General features: G+C 40.1%; 1 protein-coding gene across 4 annotated transcripts; it reads left to right on the forward strand.

Moving 5' to 3' along the window:
• The first annotated feature begins 2758 nt into the window (after nt 1-2758).
• On the forward strand, nt 2759-14119 carry pfkfb3 (6-phosphofructo-2-kinase/fructose-2,6-biphosphatase 3). 4 transcript variants are annotated; one of them, XM_031306093.2, is made up of 16 exons: nt 2759-3010; nt 5168-5296; nt 5551-5647; nt 5913-5979; nt 6083-6157; nt 6248-6304; nt 6431-6555; nt 6650-6857; nt 6984-7130; nt 8021-8125; nt 8851-8980; nt 9887-10014; nt 10325-10513; nt 10825-10847; nt 11299-11349; nt 13056-14119. In XM_031306093.2, exons 1-16 carry the CDS (start codon nt 2932-2934, stop codon nt 13060-13062), a joined length of 1617 nt encoding a protein of 538 aa, XP_031161953.1. In that variant the 5' UTR covers nt 2759-2931; the 3' UTR covers nt 13063-14119. The 4 variants fall into 4 exon arrangements, with proteins under 4 accessions (XP_031161953.1, XP_031161955.1, XP_031161954.1 ...); XM_031306095.2 differs by lacking the exon at nt 11299-11349; XM_031306094.2 differs by lacking the exons at nt 10825-10847; nt 11299-11349.

Genomic DNA, 14119 nt, shown 5'->3' on the forward strand with positions numbered 1-14119 from the left:
ATTGACAGCATCAACCCCCGACCTGTTTGCCCTGTAGGCAAACTGCAGGGAGTCCAGCATGTCCTGTTATGTCCTTCTGGTGGCTCAACACCAGTCTTTCAAAGGATTTCATGACCGACGTCAGGGCGACAGGCCTGAGGTCATTTAATCCTGTGATGGAGGGTTTTTTGGGGACTGGGATGATGATGGAGCATTTGAAGCAGGAGGGCACTTCACACAGCTCCAGGAACTGGTTAAAGATCTGCGTGAAGATTGGCGCCAGCTGTTCAGCACAGACTCGCAAACAAGAGGGGGACACACCATCAGGTCCTGGAGCCTTCTTGATCTTCTGCTTCTGAAAGAGCCAGCACACATCCTTCTCAGGGATTGTTAGCGCAGGTGGGGGGAGGGTGTTGGGTGTTGAGGGAAAAGCTTTTTGTGTGTGAGGGGTGTGATAATGGGTGCTTCTCAAACCTGCAGTAAAGGTCATTCAGGTCATCAGCCAGTCTGGGATTTTCTGCAGGGTGGGGGGATGGTCTCAATCTAAATCACTGCCATACTCTGCATTTGTAATGTATGAAAGAATTAAGCTAAGGTGATATTCTTTTATTTCTATACTAAAGAAAACAATAAGGCTTTATAAGAAAATTGCACAATAGTTGAATCATCAGCAGCTTTTATCCAGCAGGCACGTTTTTCCCTCTGTCAGTCTCTCCAGTAAAAATAACAGTGTTACTGTTAAGGTGAAAGGTGATAATCTTATCGTCTAAGGATACATTCACGCTCCTATAAACTTTATCTCTCCTGCACTGTTTCTTTCTAAGGCAAAGTTTAAAAAGTGTCTTACTATCAGGACAAACAACAGACACAAACCAAATGGGGTTTCACAACCACAGTTTCTCCATCCCAACACTTTCAATTCAGACTGTGATACGTCTGAATCCTTTAGGTGGAAACATCATAACCTAACCTTGTACACATTTTTACTTTTATTCTACTTGTGTTTAGGAAAATAACTGCAGTTACATGTTAATGTTTGAGGGGGATGTTAAACACATAAATACCACGACTGGTCTCTTTTGTCTCTCAGCTGCCCTTTGTTCAGGCCGTCAACAGGAAAGAGTTTGTCACTCTGATTATTAAACTCAGTTAAATAATCAGGATATTAGCTGGATTGCCATAAAAAGGTTTTTGGGAAAAGGTTGCAGAGAGTTCAGAGGCTTTGTAAAGTCCAAACTGAGGCAACGGAGGAATTTCAGTACACTGTAAAAAGTTAAGGAACTGCAGACGAAGAAGACAATAAGACATTGTAAGAAAATTGCACAACAGTTAAATCATCAGCAGCTTTTATCCAGCAGGCACGTTTTTCCCTCTGTCAGTCTCTCCAGGAAAAAAAAAAAAAGATTATCACCTTTCACCTTTACAACATTAAGAACATTAGAAAAATATCACTAAAGTCACTTATGGTTTGATGAGTAAATCTTCGCCTATACAGTATGCACTTTTTGAAGAGGTTACAAAGTGCTTTACAGAACAATAATATAAAGCAAAAAACTTGACTTGCCAACAGAATGAGGTCATGATAAATTCATTGCTCATTATGAGCATCACAGATGCACTTTAAGTGACTTGCGAATAACAATTTGCTCCATTAGGATTCACTATTAAGGTTTGGTATTTTATATAGAAAATATTGCAAGGTGTGATGAGATAGTGTGTGTGTGTGTGTGTGTGTGTGTGTGTGTGTGTGTGTGTGTGTGTTTAACTCTCTATTTGCAGCCTGGGTTCAGGCTGAAACTGCAAACCAGCAGAAGTTCAGTGAGCTGTTATATTTCATCTCCGCCTAGATGCTGTAAAAAGCTGCAAACATCCACTGCAAATTAAGAAAATAACAGAATTAAGTTGGTTAAAATATGTGATAATAAATAACAACATAAATATTACATTATAAGGAACACTCTTTAGAAGCATTTTGGAGAAAGTGGAGTTTATATCATTTTACAGGAGGTTTTAAAAGCTCTCCAGATTAAACTCTGGACTATATTTCGTATCTAATGTGACTTATTTTGCCTTGATTTATCAAGGGAGTCTGGTTCTCCGACATTTCCTTTTTTAGTACATTGACTTAAAATATATGAGTCAATGTGGGCTTTTTGATAATTGTACCACATCTCTCTCTCTCTCTCTCTCTCTCTCTCTCTCGCTCTCTCGCTCTGTATGTATACATATATATAAAAATCATACCCATTATGACTCAACAGGACAACCCAGTGTGAGGAAGCAGAGTGAGGTGATGTGAGAGTCTGCACGTATCCTCTAGGTTTCCTCAGACTCACTAAAGAGATTATACAGTGGGGCCAATGCTGAAGCAACAGGTAGACGTGGAGAAAGTGTCCATTAAAAATTATTTTACAAAAAACCGCCACTATTCAACTGATTGACCTTATGAGGAAATTTCCGATATATTAAATAATAAAAACGTCATATGACTACTGCTACCACTCCATAGACCAAATATAAATTACTTCGGCTGCTACTAATATAATTATTATAATGTAATAATACTAATTACTACATTCACGTTCCATTTCATAGGTAGTATCATTTATTTAGGCTACTATTGCATGCAACATTATCATCCAATCAGAGTAAGACTACCACAGAGAGGCGCTGTGCCTGACTGTATTGGTGGATGTCATCATGGATATGTGTGCGCGTGTGTGTCATTTCGTCACCGCAGTCACGTTGCTCTGCCGGCCGGGCGGGGTTAAATAGCGGATGTGTGCCGCAGACCGGCAGATTAGCCCGGCTCAACGCGCTCTGTAGACATTAAGAACAGCTCAGTTCTGAAAGGACGAGGCTCCTGCTCAAACAACCACCGGCTCTTTTTTTGTCCCCGGGATCTAAGCAGCTCGGTTCTCGTGTACTGTGCGGCTCTTCAGTCCTTGAGGAATGCCCAGAGAGCTGACCCAGAACAGGATCCAAAAGATCTGGGTGCCCACCAAGGATGACAAGCCGGCACCCCGGAGAGGTAAAAACATTTCTATTCATATGGTTTTCTTGTGTTTTCATTGGTATCGTATCGCTGCAGAGTGACATTCTTAATATTAGCCTATATATAGTTTTTTAATCCAATATTTTTTACATGGACTTAAAAAGTGTATTGCAGTGGGCAGCTCCTTTTATCTCTTACGGCTAGCCGACGTGTTGGTGAGCAGCAGCACTCGCTAGGCTGCGTTTATTTCTTCAATAAAGGTTTGTTTGAATGACTGAATCCCCGTATGACAAATTACTGTTTTCTAAGAAGTAACCATGGGATTTTAAATCGACATTTTCTCTCCAATTCCCTTCTAATATTTCTGCTGAGGGGCAGTTGTGATGTATCTGAGTCATCAGTGCACCTGTTCTACACCGGCCTTTTGACTTATCAATTCATTGATTGGTGGTCTTCATCAGCACGTGCGGTACGTCACATATCTCCAACTGGAGCATGACGAAACCTCGGTCACCATGGTTACCACAGTGCCCCGCAACCAGTCTATGCCCGCAACCTCTGTCGGATGCTTTTGAAGCGGTAGCCTACCGTTTTCTAATTGGTCGGCCGGCAGCGCGTGTTCATGGTGCGACCCTACCAGGGTGACCACAGAGAAGAGATTGTTGTCGAGGGATGTGTGCTCAGAAAACAGGCACTACAGTTTTTACAGCAACATATAATCACTTTAATGTCACCAAGAAGCTTTCTCCTTTGTTTTTGAGGACAGCCAAAAAGTCAAATATCTGCAAATTCAAACCAAGAAAAGATAAACGACACATCTACAGCTTAGCTCAGACCCTCCCTGAACCCTAGGTTAGGGTTGCACGATATTGACAAAATGTGATATTGCGATATTCATTATGAATTATGTCTTTATCAAATGTAAAACTGCAAAAGTTATGGGAAAACGCATCAAAATAGATTCATAACAAATAAAACAAGTTTTCTTACAACACAAGGTTTATTTCAACTGACAGTCATATTGGAATGGTACAACATGAATAAATAAATAAGGACCATGTCTATAGAACAGGACATGTTTTACTGGTTGGACAGTATAAAATATATAAAGAGCATGTCTACAGAACAGGACATATTAGAAACAATAAAAGTAAATATAAAAAAATATTGCATACGTATCGCGACACTTTCGATATAATATTGCACAACGTGATATCGTGATAATGATATCCAGTCAAAATATATATATATATATATATATATATCTCTATCCTAGGTCCAAAATTAGCAGCCAAATGCTGGTAAAATATTCAAGTGGCTGGTAGATTTGCTTCACTCACCAGCCAAAAAAACAATGGTTATCTATTGAGTGGCTGGTAAAATTTTAACATTCACTAGCCATTTGGCTGGTGGACAAAAAATTAACCAGATGTCCGAGAATCAATTTATACTGTGATCCGTTTTTCGGCTTAATTAACATGGCTCTTTTGCTATGTAAACAAGATTAGCAAGTATAAATTAGCCCTCAGGGCGTTATCAGGCAATGCGTGATCCGTGCTTATGTTTACAACTGCAGCAATGGAGACTGAAAAGAATAACCCTGCTCGCCTGGATGAACAAAGAAACCTTTGAAACTGAAGAAATGTGCCATGAAAAGTATTTACTGCTTCAATCAAACAGATTCCAATGATGTACAGAACATATTTTTTTCATGTATAATCAACGCCCTGCATTCCTCTGCCCAGCCATCCTCTAAGTGAATCTGACATTTGATTTCATATAATACATTTCCCAGGGGCCTCAGTGATGGGGTTACAGTAAATCAGGTCAAGTGAAAACTACTAATCCTGGGTCGTGTAAGCCCGTTCAGAGCGTGCAGAAGTGGGTCAGATGTGCAGTAAGGTTGAAGGAAAAGGCGAGCCTGGCAGCAGCAGACAACCTCGTGCCCGCTGGGAGTGTGTCAGCATATAGATGTTAGGTGCAGAAGTTGTTTAAATGAATGGATTCAGGCAGGTTGCAGCTCTTGGTGACCAGTTATTTGTGCCCACCCTAGGCAGCTGGGTATGGGCCCTCTCAGGTTGCAGAGCACAAGATGTAAATTCAAGATGTTACTTCTTGATATCTTCTGCTCCTTTACTGTCTGAATAATAGGAAAGATGTTTACTCCTTTTATTTTTACATCCTTCTCTGCAGCGGCTTGCGCCCCCCACTTTGCCAACCCCCCCACCGTTATCGTGATGGTGGGTCTTCCGGCTCGAGGGAAGACGTACATGTCCAAAAAACTCACCCGCTACCTCAACTGGATCGGCATGCCCACCAAAGGTACACAGCCCACACAAACATGAACAGTTTGTCCAATAGCGTATCAGTTACAGGATGACATTTAATGTTTTATTCCTGGAAGTGTTTTGCCAGGCAGCGTCAACTCATGTTTCAACCTCCAGGACATGGTGGTCATGCTTGTTGCTTCTTCCCGTGTGTGTGTGTGTGTGTGTGTGTGTGTGTGTGTGTGTGTGTGTGTGTGTGTGTGTGTGTGTGTGTGTGTGTGTGTGTGTGTGTGTGTGTGTGTGTTGCAGTCTTCAATGTGGGAGAGTACCGGAGGGAGGCAGTCAAGAACTACAGCTCCTATGACTTCTTCAAGTCTGATAATGAGTGTGCCGTGAAAATCAGACAGTAAGTTTAACCCAAATACACTTGCATAATAAAAGAAATCTACCAAGGGGTTCAACATTGGGGGGGTTAAGATCTCCAACTATCTAGGGAGGTCCCGGGACATGTATGCATGTATTTTGTTTTTTAAAAGCGTCAAAACATCGAAAAAATTGTGGAAAAAAGAGAGAGAAAAAAAGACTTAACCCCCCCTAAATTACACCTATGTAATCTACTGTTTATATTTTATTGATAACACTAAATGAACATCGCTGTTTTTGCTCTTCAGGCAATGTGCCTTAGCAGCCTTGAGGGATGTCAAATCATATTTGAAGGAGGAGGGAGGCCAAGTAGCGGTGAGTTTCCCACCATGCATTGCATGCTTTTCTCAAACTTTGTCCTAATGTTTGACACGATGAAAACCCATTGTCTTACAACGCTGTTTCATGTCCCTTTCAGGTCTTTGACGCCACAAACACGACACGAGAAAGACGAGACATGATCCTTCAGTTTGGCAGTGAGAATAGCTTCAAGGTAAGTGTTACTGTGGCGACATGAAGAGTCAAGGACTGACATCATCGGCGATGCAGCGGCTTTTAACTACTTTTCCTTTTCTGTGACCAGATCTTTTTCATCGAGTCGGTATGCGACGATCCCAGCGTGATCGCGTCAAACATCATGGTGAGTCGCAAGCATGGCACCACGATGCATCCTGGCGCTGTTTGAAAGACATAGAACGTAACGTGTTTATAACTCTCCGGCATCAGGCGTGGTATTTGCCGTCTGACAATCTTCCTCCCTGTGCAGGAAGTGAAGGTGTCGTGTCCAGACTACCGGGACTGCAACAAAAATGACGCCATGTTGGATTTCCAGAGGAGAATTGAATGCTACAAAACCAGCTACCAACCTCTGGACCCCAATCAGTATGACAGGTAAAATGATCAGCATTGACTTTGTCAAGATATCTGCAATATCCAATGCAAAACTCACCCATTAACTGCTCACCCCATTCTGTTCTTCCTCCAGGGATCTCTCTTTCATCAAGGTGATAGACGTGGGTCGGCGCTTCCTCGTCAACCGGATCCAGGATCACATCCAGAGCAAGATTGTCTACTACCTGATGAACATTCACGTCCAGCCACGCACCATCTACCTGTGTCGGCACGGAGAGAGCACCGACAACGTGGAGGGCCGGCTGGGCGGGGACGCAGGCCTCTCGCCGCGGGGCAAACAGGTACCAACAGCTGCAGACAGAAACATAAAACAGATTATGAAAGTAGACAGTCGACAAAATGACAAGATTTCAAACATCATGATCGAAGAACTTCAGGTGCTAAAGACTGTTCCCTCCCTGTTGTAGTTTTCGGATGCCCTGGCTCGGTTTGTGGAAGAGCAGCAGCTGAAGGATCTCAAGGTTTGGAGCAGCCAGCTGTGTCGCAGCATCGAGACCGCAGAGCACCTGGGAGTCCCGTACGAACAGTGGAAGGCTCTCAACGAGATAGACGCTGTGAGTATCACTCAAACACACACTATGAAGCCACATCACTAGGCCTGTAGTCTATATTCACGAGGTTCCACTTCCGGGATTGTTCAGGTGCTGTCGGAAATTCCGCTGGATGTCTTTCATTTCGGCCGGATATCCGTTACCTTCCTCTTTCTTTGTGTTGGCTAACTGCTCCTCAGATCTCTGCAGGGTAAATCCAGACAGCTAGCTAGACTATCTGTCCAATCTGAGTTTTCTGTTGCACGATTAAAACAACTTTTGAACGTACACGTTCCACCAAAACAAGTTCCTTCCAGAGGCTATTTTGCAGTGGTGCTGCCCAAGACGATTGTGATTGGTTTAAAAAAATGCCAATAAATCAGAGCACGTTTTTCTCCCATCCCAGAATGCTGTGTGGACCAACCAGACCCTCCTCCGCAGCGCTGTGGAGGAAGGTCTGGCGATGCGAGACTACTAGGCCTGTAACGTTTATTACATAATTGCTGTTTCTTTGTTTAGCCGCAATTCATTGCTTACATTAGCTGAGGTCCTTAGGGGTATGACTGTTGATGGTAATTGTACGTTTTAGGTGCATTTTAGCTTTATGATAATAAAGAGGCGTGGTTTACTTCATAGGCTGTGTATATGTGTTATTACATTATCTGGGTCACATAACAGTAATATAACAAAAAAATATATCCTGGGATTCATTCAAACCTTTAATTTGTTTGCAAAAGTAATACATAAATAAATCATTTTAAATTGTACTGAAAGAGACCATGATATTGTTAATTGCAATTATTTATGAGGCAATTAATTGTATAGTGAAATTTGGAATTGTTACAGCTCTACACATCACACAGCTATATTATTTTTTTCCCCAAGCTACAATATTTCTTCTTTGTTCTTTTTAGGGAATATGTGAAGAGATGACGTATGATGAGATGAAGGAGAAATTCCCAGAGGAGTTTGCTTTGAGAGATGAAGATAAATACTACTATCGCTACCCTGCTGGAGAGGTACAAACACAGTCAACAACCACTGGACACCTTCACACTTAACAAACCTAAAATACAGAGAATTTATTTTTGATTTAGGTCATATGCTATAATTAAAAAATAATATTAACAACCAGTGGTGGAATGTAGCAAAGTACATTGAATCAGTGAAAAAGAAAAGAAAAAAAGACTCAAGTAAAGTACACATTTGAGGTACTTGTACTTTACTTGAGTCTTTTTTACTCCACTACATTCATCTGACAGCTTTAGTTACTAGTTATTTTACACATTTAGATTTGTGCACACAAAACACATGTAGTATATAAATATACAATGTTTCATTATAAATTAAACTACCCAACAATATAACGGCCTACATGTCCAGCTGATTAGACTATTAAACACAGAACTGTTTCGATTTTTCTGCATTGAGTACTTTTACTTTTAATACTTTAAGTACATTTTCCTGATGCTACTTACATACTTTTACTTAAGTAACATTTTCAATGCAAGACTTTTACTTGTAACTTTTTTACAGTGTGGTATTAGTACTTTTTCTCAAGTAAAGGAGCTGAATACTTCTTCCACCACTGATAACAACTATGATCCATTTGAGTATATAGCAAAATAATCCACATTATTGTTTTCGATGTAAGAATGCAACCCTACTTAAGGGTATTTCATTGAACTATGACCAAATATACTGACAATAATAAACAACCCCACCCTCCTGATCCTGACTACAGTCTTACCAGGACCTGGTCCAGCGGGTGGAGCCAGTCATCATGGACCTGGAGAGGCAAGAGAACGTCCTGGTTATATGCCACCAGGCTGTCATGCGCTGCCTGCTGGCCTACTTCCTGGATAAGAGTGCAGGTGGGTACTACAAGTCCCATAAAGCCCTCTCGTTTAGTGTCATAACCTAAATAATCAGAATGAGATCAGAAAGGGATTCAATGCCAAGGAAACACAAGGAATTTCCCTTGGCTGTTGGTGCATACATAAGCATATTAAACATGAATATGAAATGAAAAAACAATAAATACTGAAACAAATATGTCCATTAGAGCTGTAACAATTCCAAATTTTAATATACAATGAATTGTCTCAGAAATAATTGCGATTAACAATATAAATGTCTCTTTCAGTCAAATTTAAAAATATTTATTTATGTATTACTTTTGCAAACAAATTAAGGTTTTGAATGAATCCCAGGATTCCCAGGATGGTTATATTACTTGGACATGTGACCAAGATAATGTAATAACACAGGTACACAGCCTATGAAGTAAACCATGCCTTTTCATTATCATAAAACATAGTATTTTTTGCTTAAATTAACAGAAAATTGACAATTGCAATCAGTAGTTATGTTAGCAATTAATTGCGGTTAAACAAAGAAACAGCGATTATGTAAAAAAATTGTGGCCGCCTGGGTAGATCACCTAGTAGAGCGCGCGCCCATATACAGAGGCTCAGTCCTCGACGCTGTGGCCACAGGTTCGGTTCATGTCATTCCCCCTCTCTCTCCCCTTTCAAGTCTAAGCTGTCCTGTCAAAAATAAAGGCCTAAAAATGGCAACAAAAAACTTGCGATTAGACAATTATGTTATAATTGTTACAGACCAAATGGACATATAACTGTTTAACATTAAGAAAGAAAAAAGAGACTGTATGGATTAGTGAGAGGCTGTATGGATTACTAATGATTTATGATACTCCAATCTGCTATATGCAACTGTGTTCACATCTATGTTTTTCCTTCCTTTGCTTGTTGTTACAGAGGAGATGCCCTACCTGAAGTGTCCGCTCCACACGGTGCTGAAGCTCACCCCGGTCGCCTACGGGTGCAAAGTGGAGTCCATCTCTCTGAATGTGGAGGCGGTGAACACCCACAGAGACAGACCTGAGGTAATGCTTGATACACTGATTACTGGAAATGTTCTGCTCAGCCCTACAGAACTGAAGTCAGTGTCGCATCCTGTGCTATTGTGGGTGACAGTTCATTACTACAGGAAATGTTGAGAAAGGAGAAAGAACTGGATAAAGCTTTAGCCACCATCATGATGGTGATAGATAGCTATTGACTATTTTGTCTTTTTACACGAAACCACCCAGAACTGCACATTAATTTGCTCTTTTATTAAGATAACAGTGTCTGCAATATTTGTATATGCTGTGATTTCTAAGTCTAAGGGTCTTAATATTTCTCACCCTGCAGGAGATGAAGAAGGGTCCTGGCACCTTGATCAGGCGGAACAGCGTGACTCCTCTGACCAGCCCCGAGTCAAACATCAAGAAACCTCGCATCGATGACCTAGACGAGTCTCCGATCCAGGAGCTGCCTCCACCTGTTGCCTCGCTGGCACTCTGCAGCCCCTCGCACCTTCCTATCACTCTGGCTGGACAGGTTGGTTTCTTATAAACACACACACAAACACACTTTCATTTCATTTCAAGCATTATTTATTTAGAGTTACAAGGACTCCACTTCACTAATATGGGCCAGAACCAAATTATTTAGACTCAAGTCACAAGAAACTGAAGACTGATTAGACCATTTTTATAAGAGGTTTGTGTTTCTGCCGAGAATTCTCTTATGAGATGCTAAAAAAAAACCCATTTCCTTCATCTGTTTCCTTTCTGACTGCCTCTGTAAAGACACTCACTTTTGTTTCCTGTCCTCTTTTGCTCTGTGGCCTTCTCCTCTGCTCCTTACAGCACTGGCTGGGCAAAGTTTGCCTGTAAGTATTTGTTTAGTTCTAGCATCTCTGGCTGTCTTGCTCTTTTTATCTCATCCATCCACTTTTCCTGTTGCTGTGTCATCTTTTACATTCTACTCACTGCTGACATTTTTTCCCCTAACTATTTTCACACTGAATCTAAAAAATGAAGAAATATCGATGCACATTCTGCTCAAAAAAAAAAAAAAAAAAAAAAAAGAAAGTACATTGCAGGCTTGACTCACAGGAAATGATATTTGAGAAGTAGCAGTACAGTTTCCTGTCAGTGTGGGAAAGTAAAAAAAAAGCTCATACTGTATTTGTTGTAAGGGAACTCTCACTTCCCAGCTTACATTCCTGCCTGCTGCGTCACTGTTGTTCGTCACCACAATCTGCTGTTGTAATACGCTGATTCATGCTGTTCTTGTCTCTGTGTTTGGTTTATTTTTGGCCTGTCTTGTCCTGTTTAAAGACGAACCATCCTCCAATATCTGAAAGCGGTTTCACTCTTTGTCTTTCAAAGGTAAACACAACGTAGTGGCTTTGCAGTTGCTTCATACTGTAGTTCTGCCAGCGCAGCCACATCTGACACTAATAACTTCAGATGAATATCTGCCAACCAGACTAAACTAAAATACTGTGGCACAATATACTCTTTTAGAAGTACTCCTAAACAAGGCGAGTTTTTGAGCAGGTAATTATTAACTATTAAATAAACTATTATAAAAACTATTAACTAACTAGCCAGCAGGCTCATTTAGCAAAGACACAAATGTAACATGCTAAAGCTAGCTTCCACTAGATGCGCTTGTTTTGCCATAATCAAACGTGTTAACAATATAAGAAGGACGGTTAGCTAGTAAGCGTGCTAACAAGTTGACAACAAAAAAGTTGGTTATATAATTATATATCATATATATTATTACATATGATAGTTAAGATATTTAAGAAAAGCCAAACTATCAAATAACTAGCCAGCAGGCTCATTTAGCAAAGAAACAAATGTAACATGCTAAAGCTAGCTTCCACTATATGCGCTTGTTTTGTGCTAATCAAACATGTTCACAACAAACAATAATGGTTAGCTAGTTGGCGTGCTAACAAGCTGAGAATATTCACTAACTAAAAGGATCAGTTAAAAGAGCATTTACACTCATAAACCGACAGACATGTTAGTTTTTGTGATAGATAATTAATGTGTTTTAGAAGAGCCAATCTAGTTCTACTCCAAAAAATAAAAACTACTCCTTAACAAGGTGAGTTTTTGAGCAGGTAATCAAATTATTAACTAACTAGCCAGCAGGCTTAGTTAGCGTTTTGTGCTATCAAACGTACGTGTTAACAATAAAGCAATGCTGGTTAGCTAGTTAGCCAGTTATCTTGCAAACAAGCTGACAATATTCACAAGCTAGATTAAAAGGCTCGGATATTTTGGAGTTTAGAAGAGCAGCTGGTGACTACAAAATATCCTCCAAAATGGCCGCCAAAGTTTGAATTGGGTCCGCATTGAAAGCCCTCTGTAGTAACTACATCAGAATAAATGTATTATTACATCAGACCTGACTTTTCTCCTAGTTTGTTCCTCATTCTGGTTCTGTTTACAGTTAGTATAATATCTCCCTTTTGTTAAATTAATTAGATTATTTTTCTTTTGAGAATGAGATCAGCTTCGGTCTCTACCAACCACTACCAAATAGTTCTCAAGTAGGCAGTAAAATGAACATGCGGTGTCAATGAACTTTATTGACTGTATGACTAGTTGACGCTAGTTTTGCTGGCACAGTGGAAAAGCGTTAAGACGTACAGTATAAAGCTCCTGGGTGTGTGATGAGCTTGTCAGCTTCCTTTATAATCACCTGAGGATTAACTTGGTGCGCACACACACACACACACACACACACACACACACACACACACACACACACACACACACACACACACACACACACACACTTACTTACAGCAACCTGCTCACACACACTCATGAACTTAATGGTTGTGTCCACACCCTCTAAAAATATAGAGGAAATTAGCGCCTGAGAAAACACAGGTGATGTAACTTGTGGTTTAGAGATTTCACTACTTGAGAGAATATCATTTGGCCAGAGGATATTTATGCAACAGCACTGTCTTTTGTGTTTGCAATTTGTTGCATAGTTAATAGTTGCCCCAATAATACAGAAGGCATCTAAAGTCTCAACGTTTTTTGTGGCATTTTTGTGTTTACAGAACCTGAGGAGAAACTCATCTGGCCACTGGGATGTCCTGCAGCCTTGCCAATAAAACTGCACTGATGTGTCACGTGGCACAAGAGGTCAGAAAGTGTATCGCTGACAAAGGCTCACTGAAGGCAATAACATGAAAAAGAAGGAAGCGTTAAATTGATGAGTTATTTGTCAGCCAAAGACACAAGTAACCACCTATATTGGCGTTTATCATGCACTCTTTTCTAAAAATGCGTGCAAAAGAGCGTCATGACGTAATTGACTCCTTTGTATGCTGACATTATAAAATAAGCGATTATTTTGCACAGTGGGGATACATTTGTACTTTTGTTTTTATTTTGTGTCACTGTATTTCTCATGTCACGTTGACTGTACTGAAGGTGATTTTTTTGCCGTAGAGTGCCTGTAGTGCTTGTTTTGCAAGCCTTACGCCGCTTCTCTTGCCATTTCTCTTTAATTGATTGCTCGAGAGAGGGCACCACATTTCACCTAATAACTCCACATATCACGTCAATATTTTACTTTTCACAGTTTGAAATACTTATTTTTCATTGTGTTTAGTTTCAACGCTACGGTGCATGCTGATCATTTAACAGTTCTTAATTTTCAAGTTTAATTATTTCTTGATTTCCTTTTGCTGTCATTGTCTGCGACACAAATGTAAGCACATATATTTTGTTATAACAATGCGTGCTGTTAATAATATCTTTGTAAATGTTAATGTATATACAGAATAACTGGAGATGCATAGGAGATGACTTTCACGGGAGACTTTTGATGAAAATATGTGTGTAGAAGTATTTTTGTACTAATGGAAATCTGTTGAGAAAGAAGCTGCTGCTCACCTCTCTCAGTAAAACTTTTGTTAACAAGTTTGCTTGACATACTTGAAATTTGTTTTTTGTAAAAACTGTTTTATTATATTCCTTATTTATTTTGTATGTAGTTTTGGATGCTTGGAGCGAGAGGCACCTTGTTTTAATTTGAGGACTATGAATGAGAGGACAGTATGTTGTATAGTTGATTTTTGCATCTGCTGGACCAATAAATGAACTACTGGAAAACATA

This window comes from Sander lucioperca, chromosome 20, assembly GCF_008315115.2.
Source record: "Sander lucioperca isolate FBNREF2018 chromosome 20, SLUC_FBN_1.2, whole genome shotgun sequence".
NCBI classification, from domain to species: Eukaryota; Metazoa; Chordata; class Actinopteri; order Perciformes; family Percidae; genus Sander; species Sander lucioperca.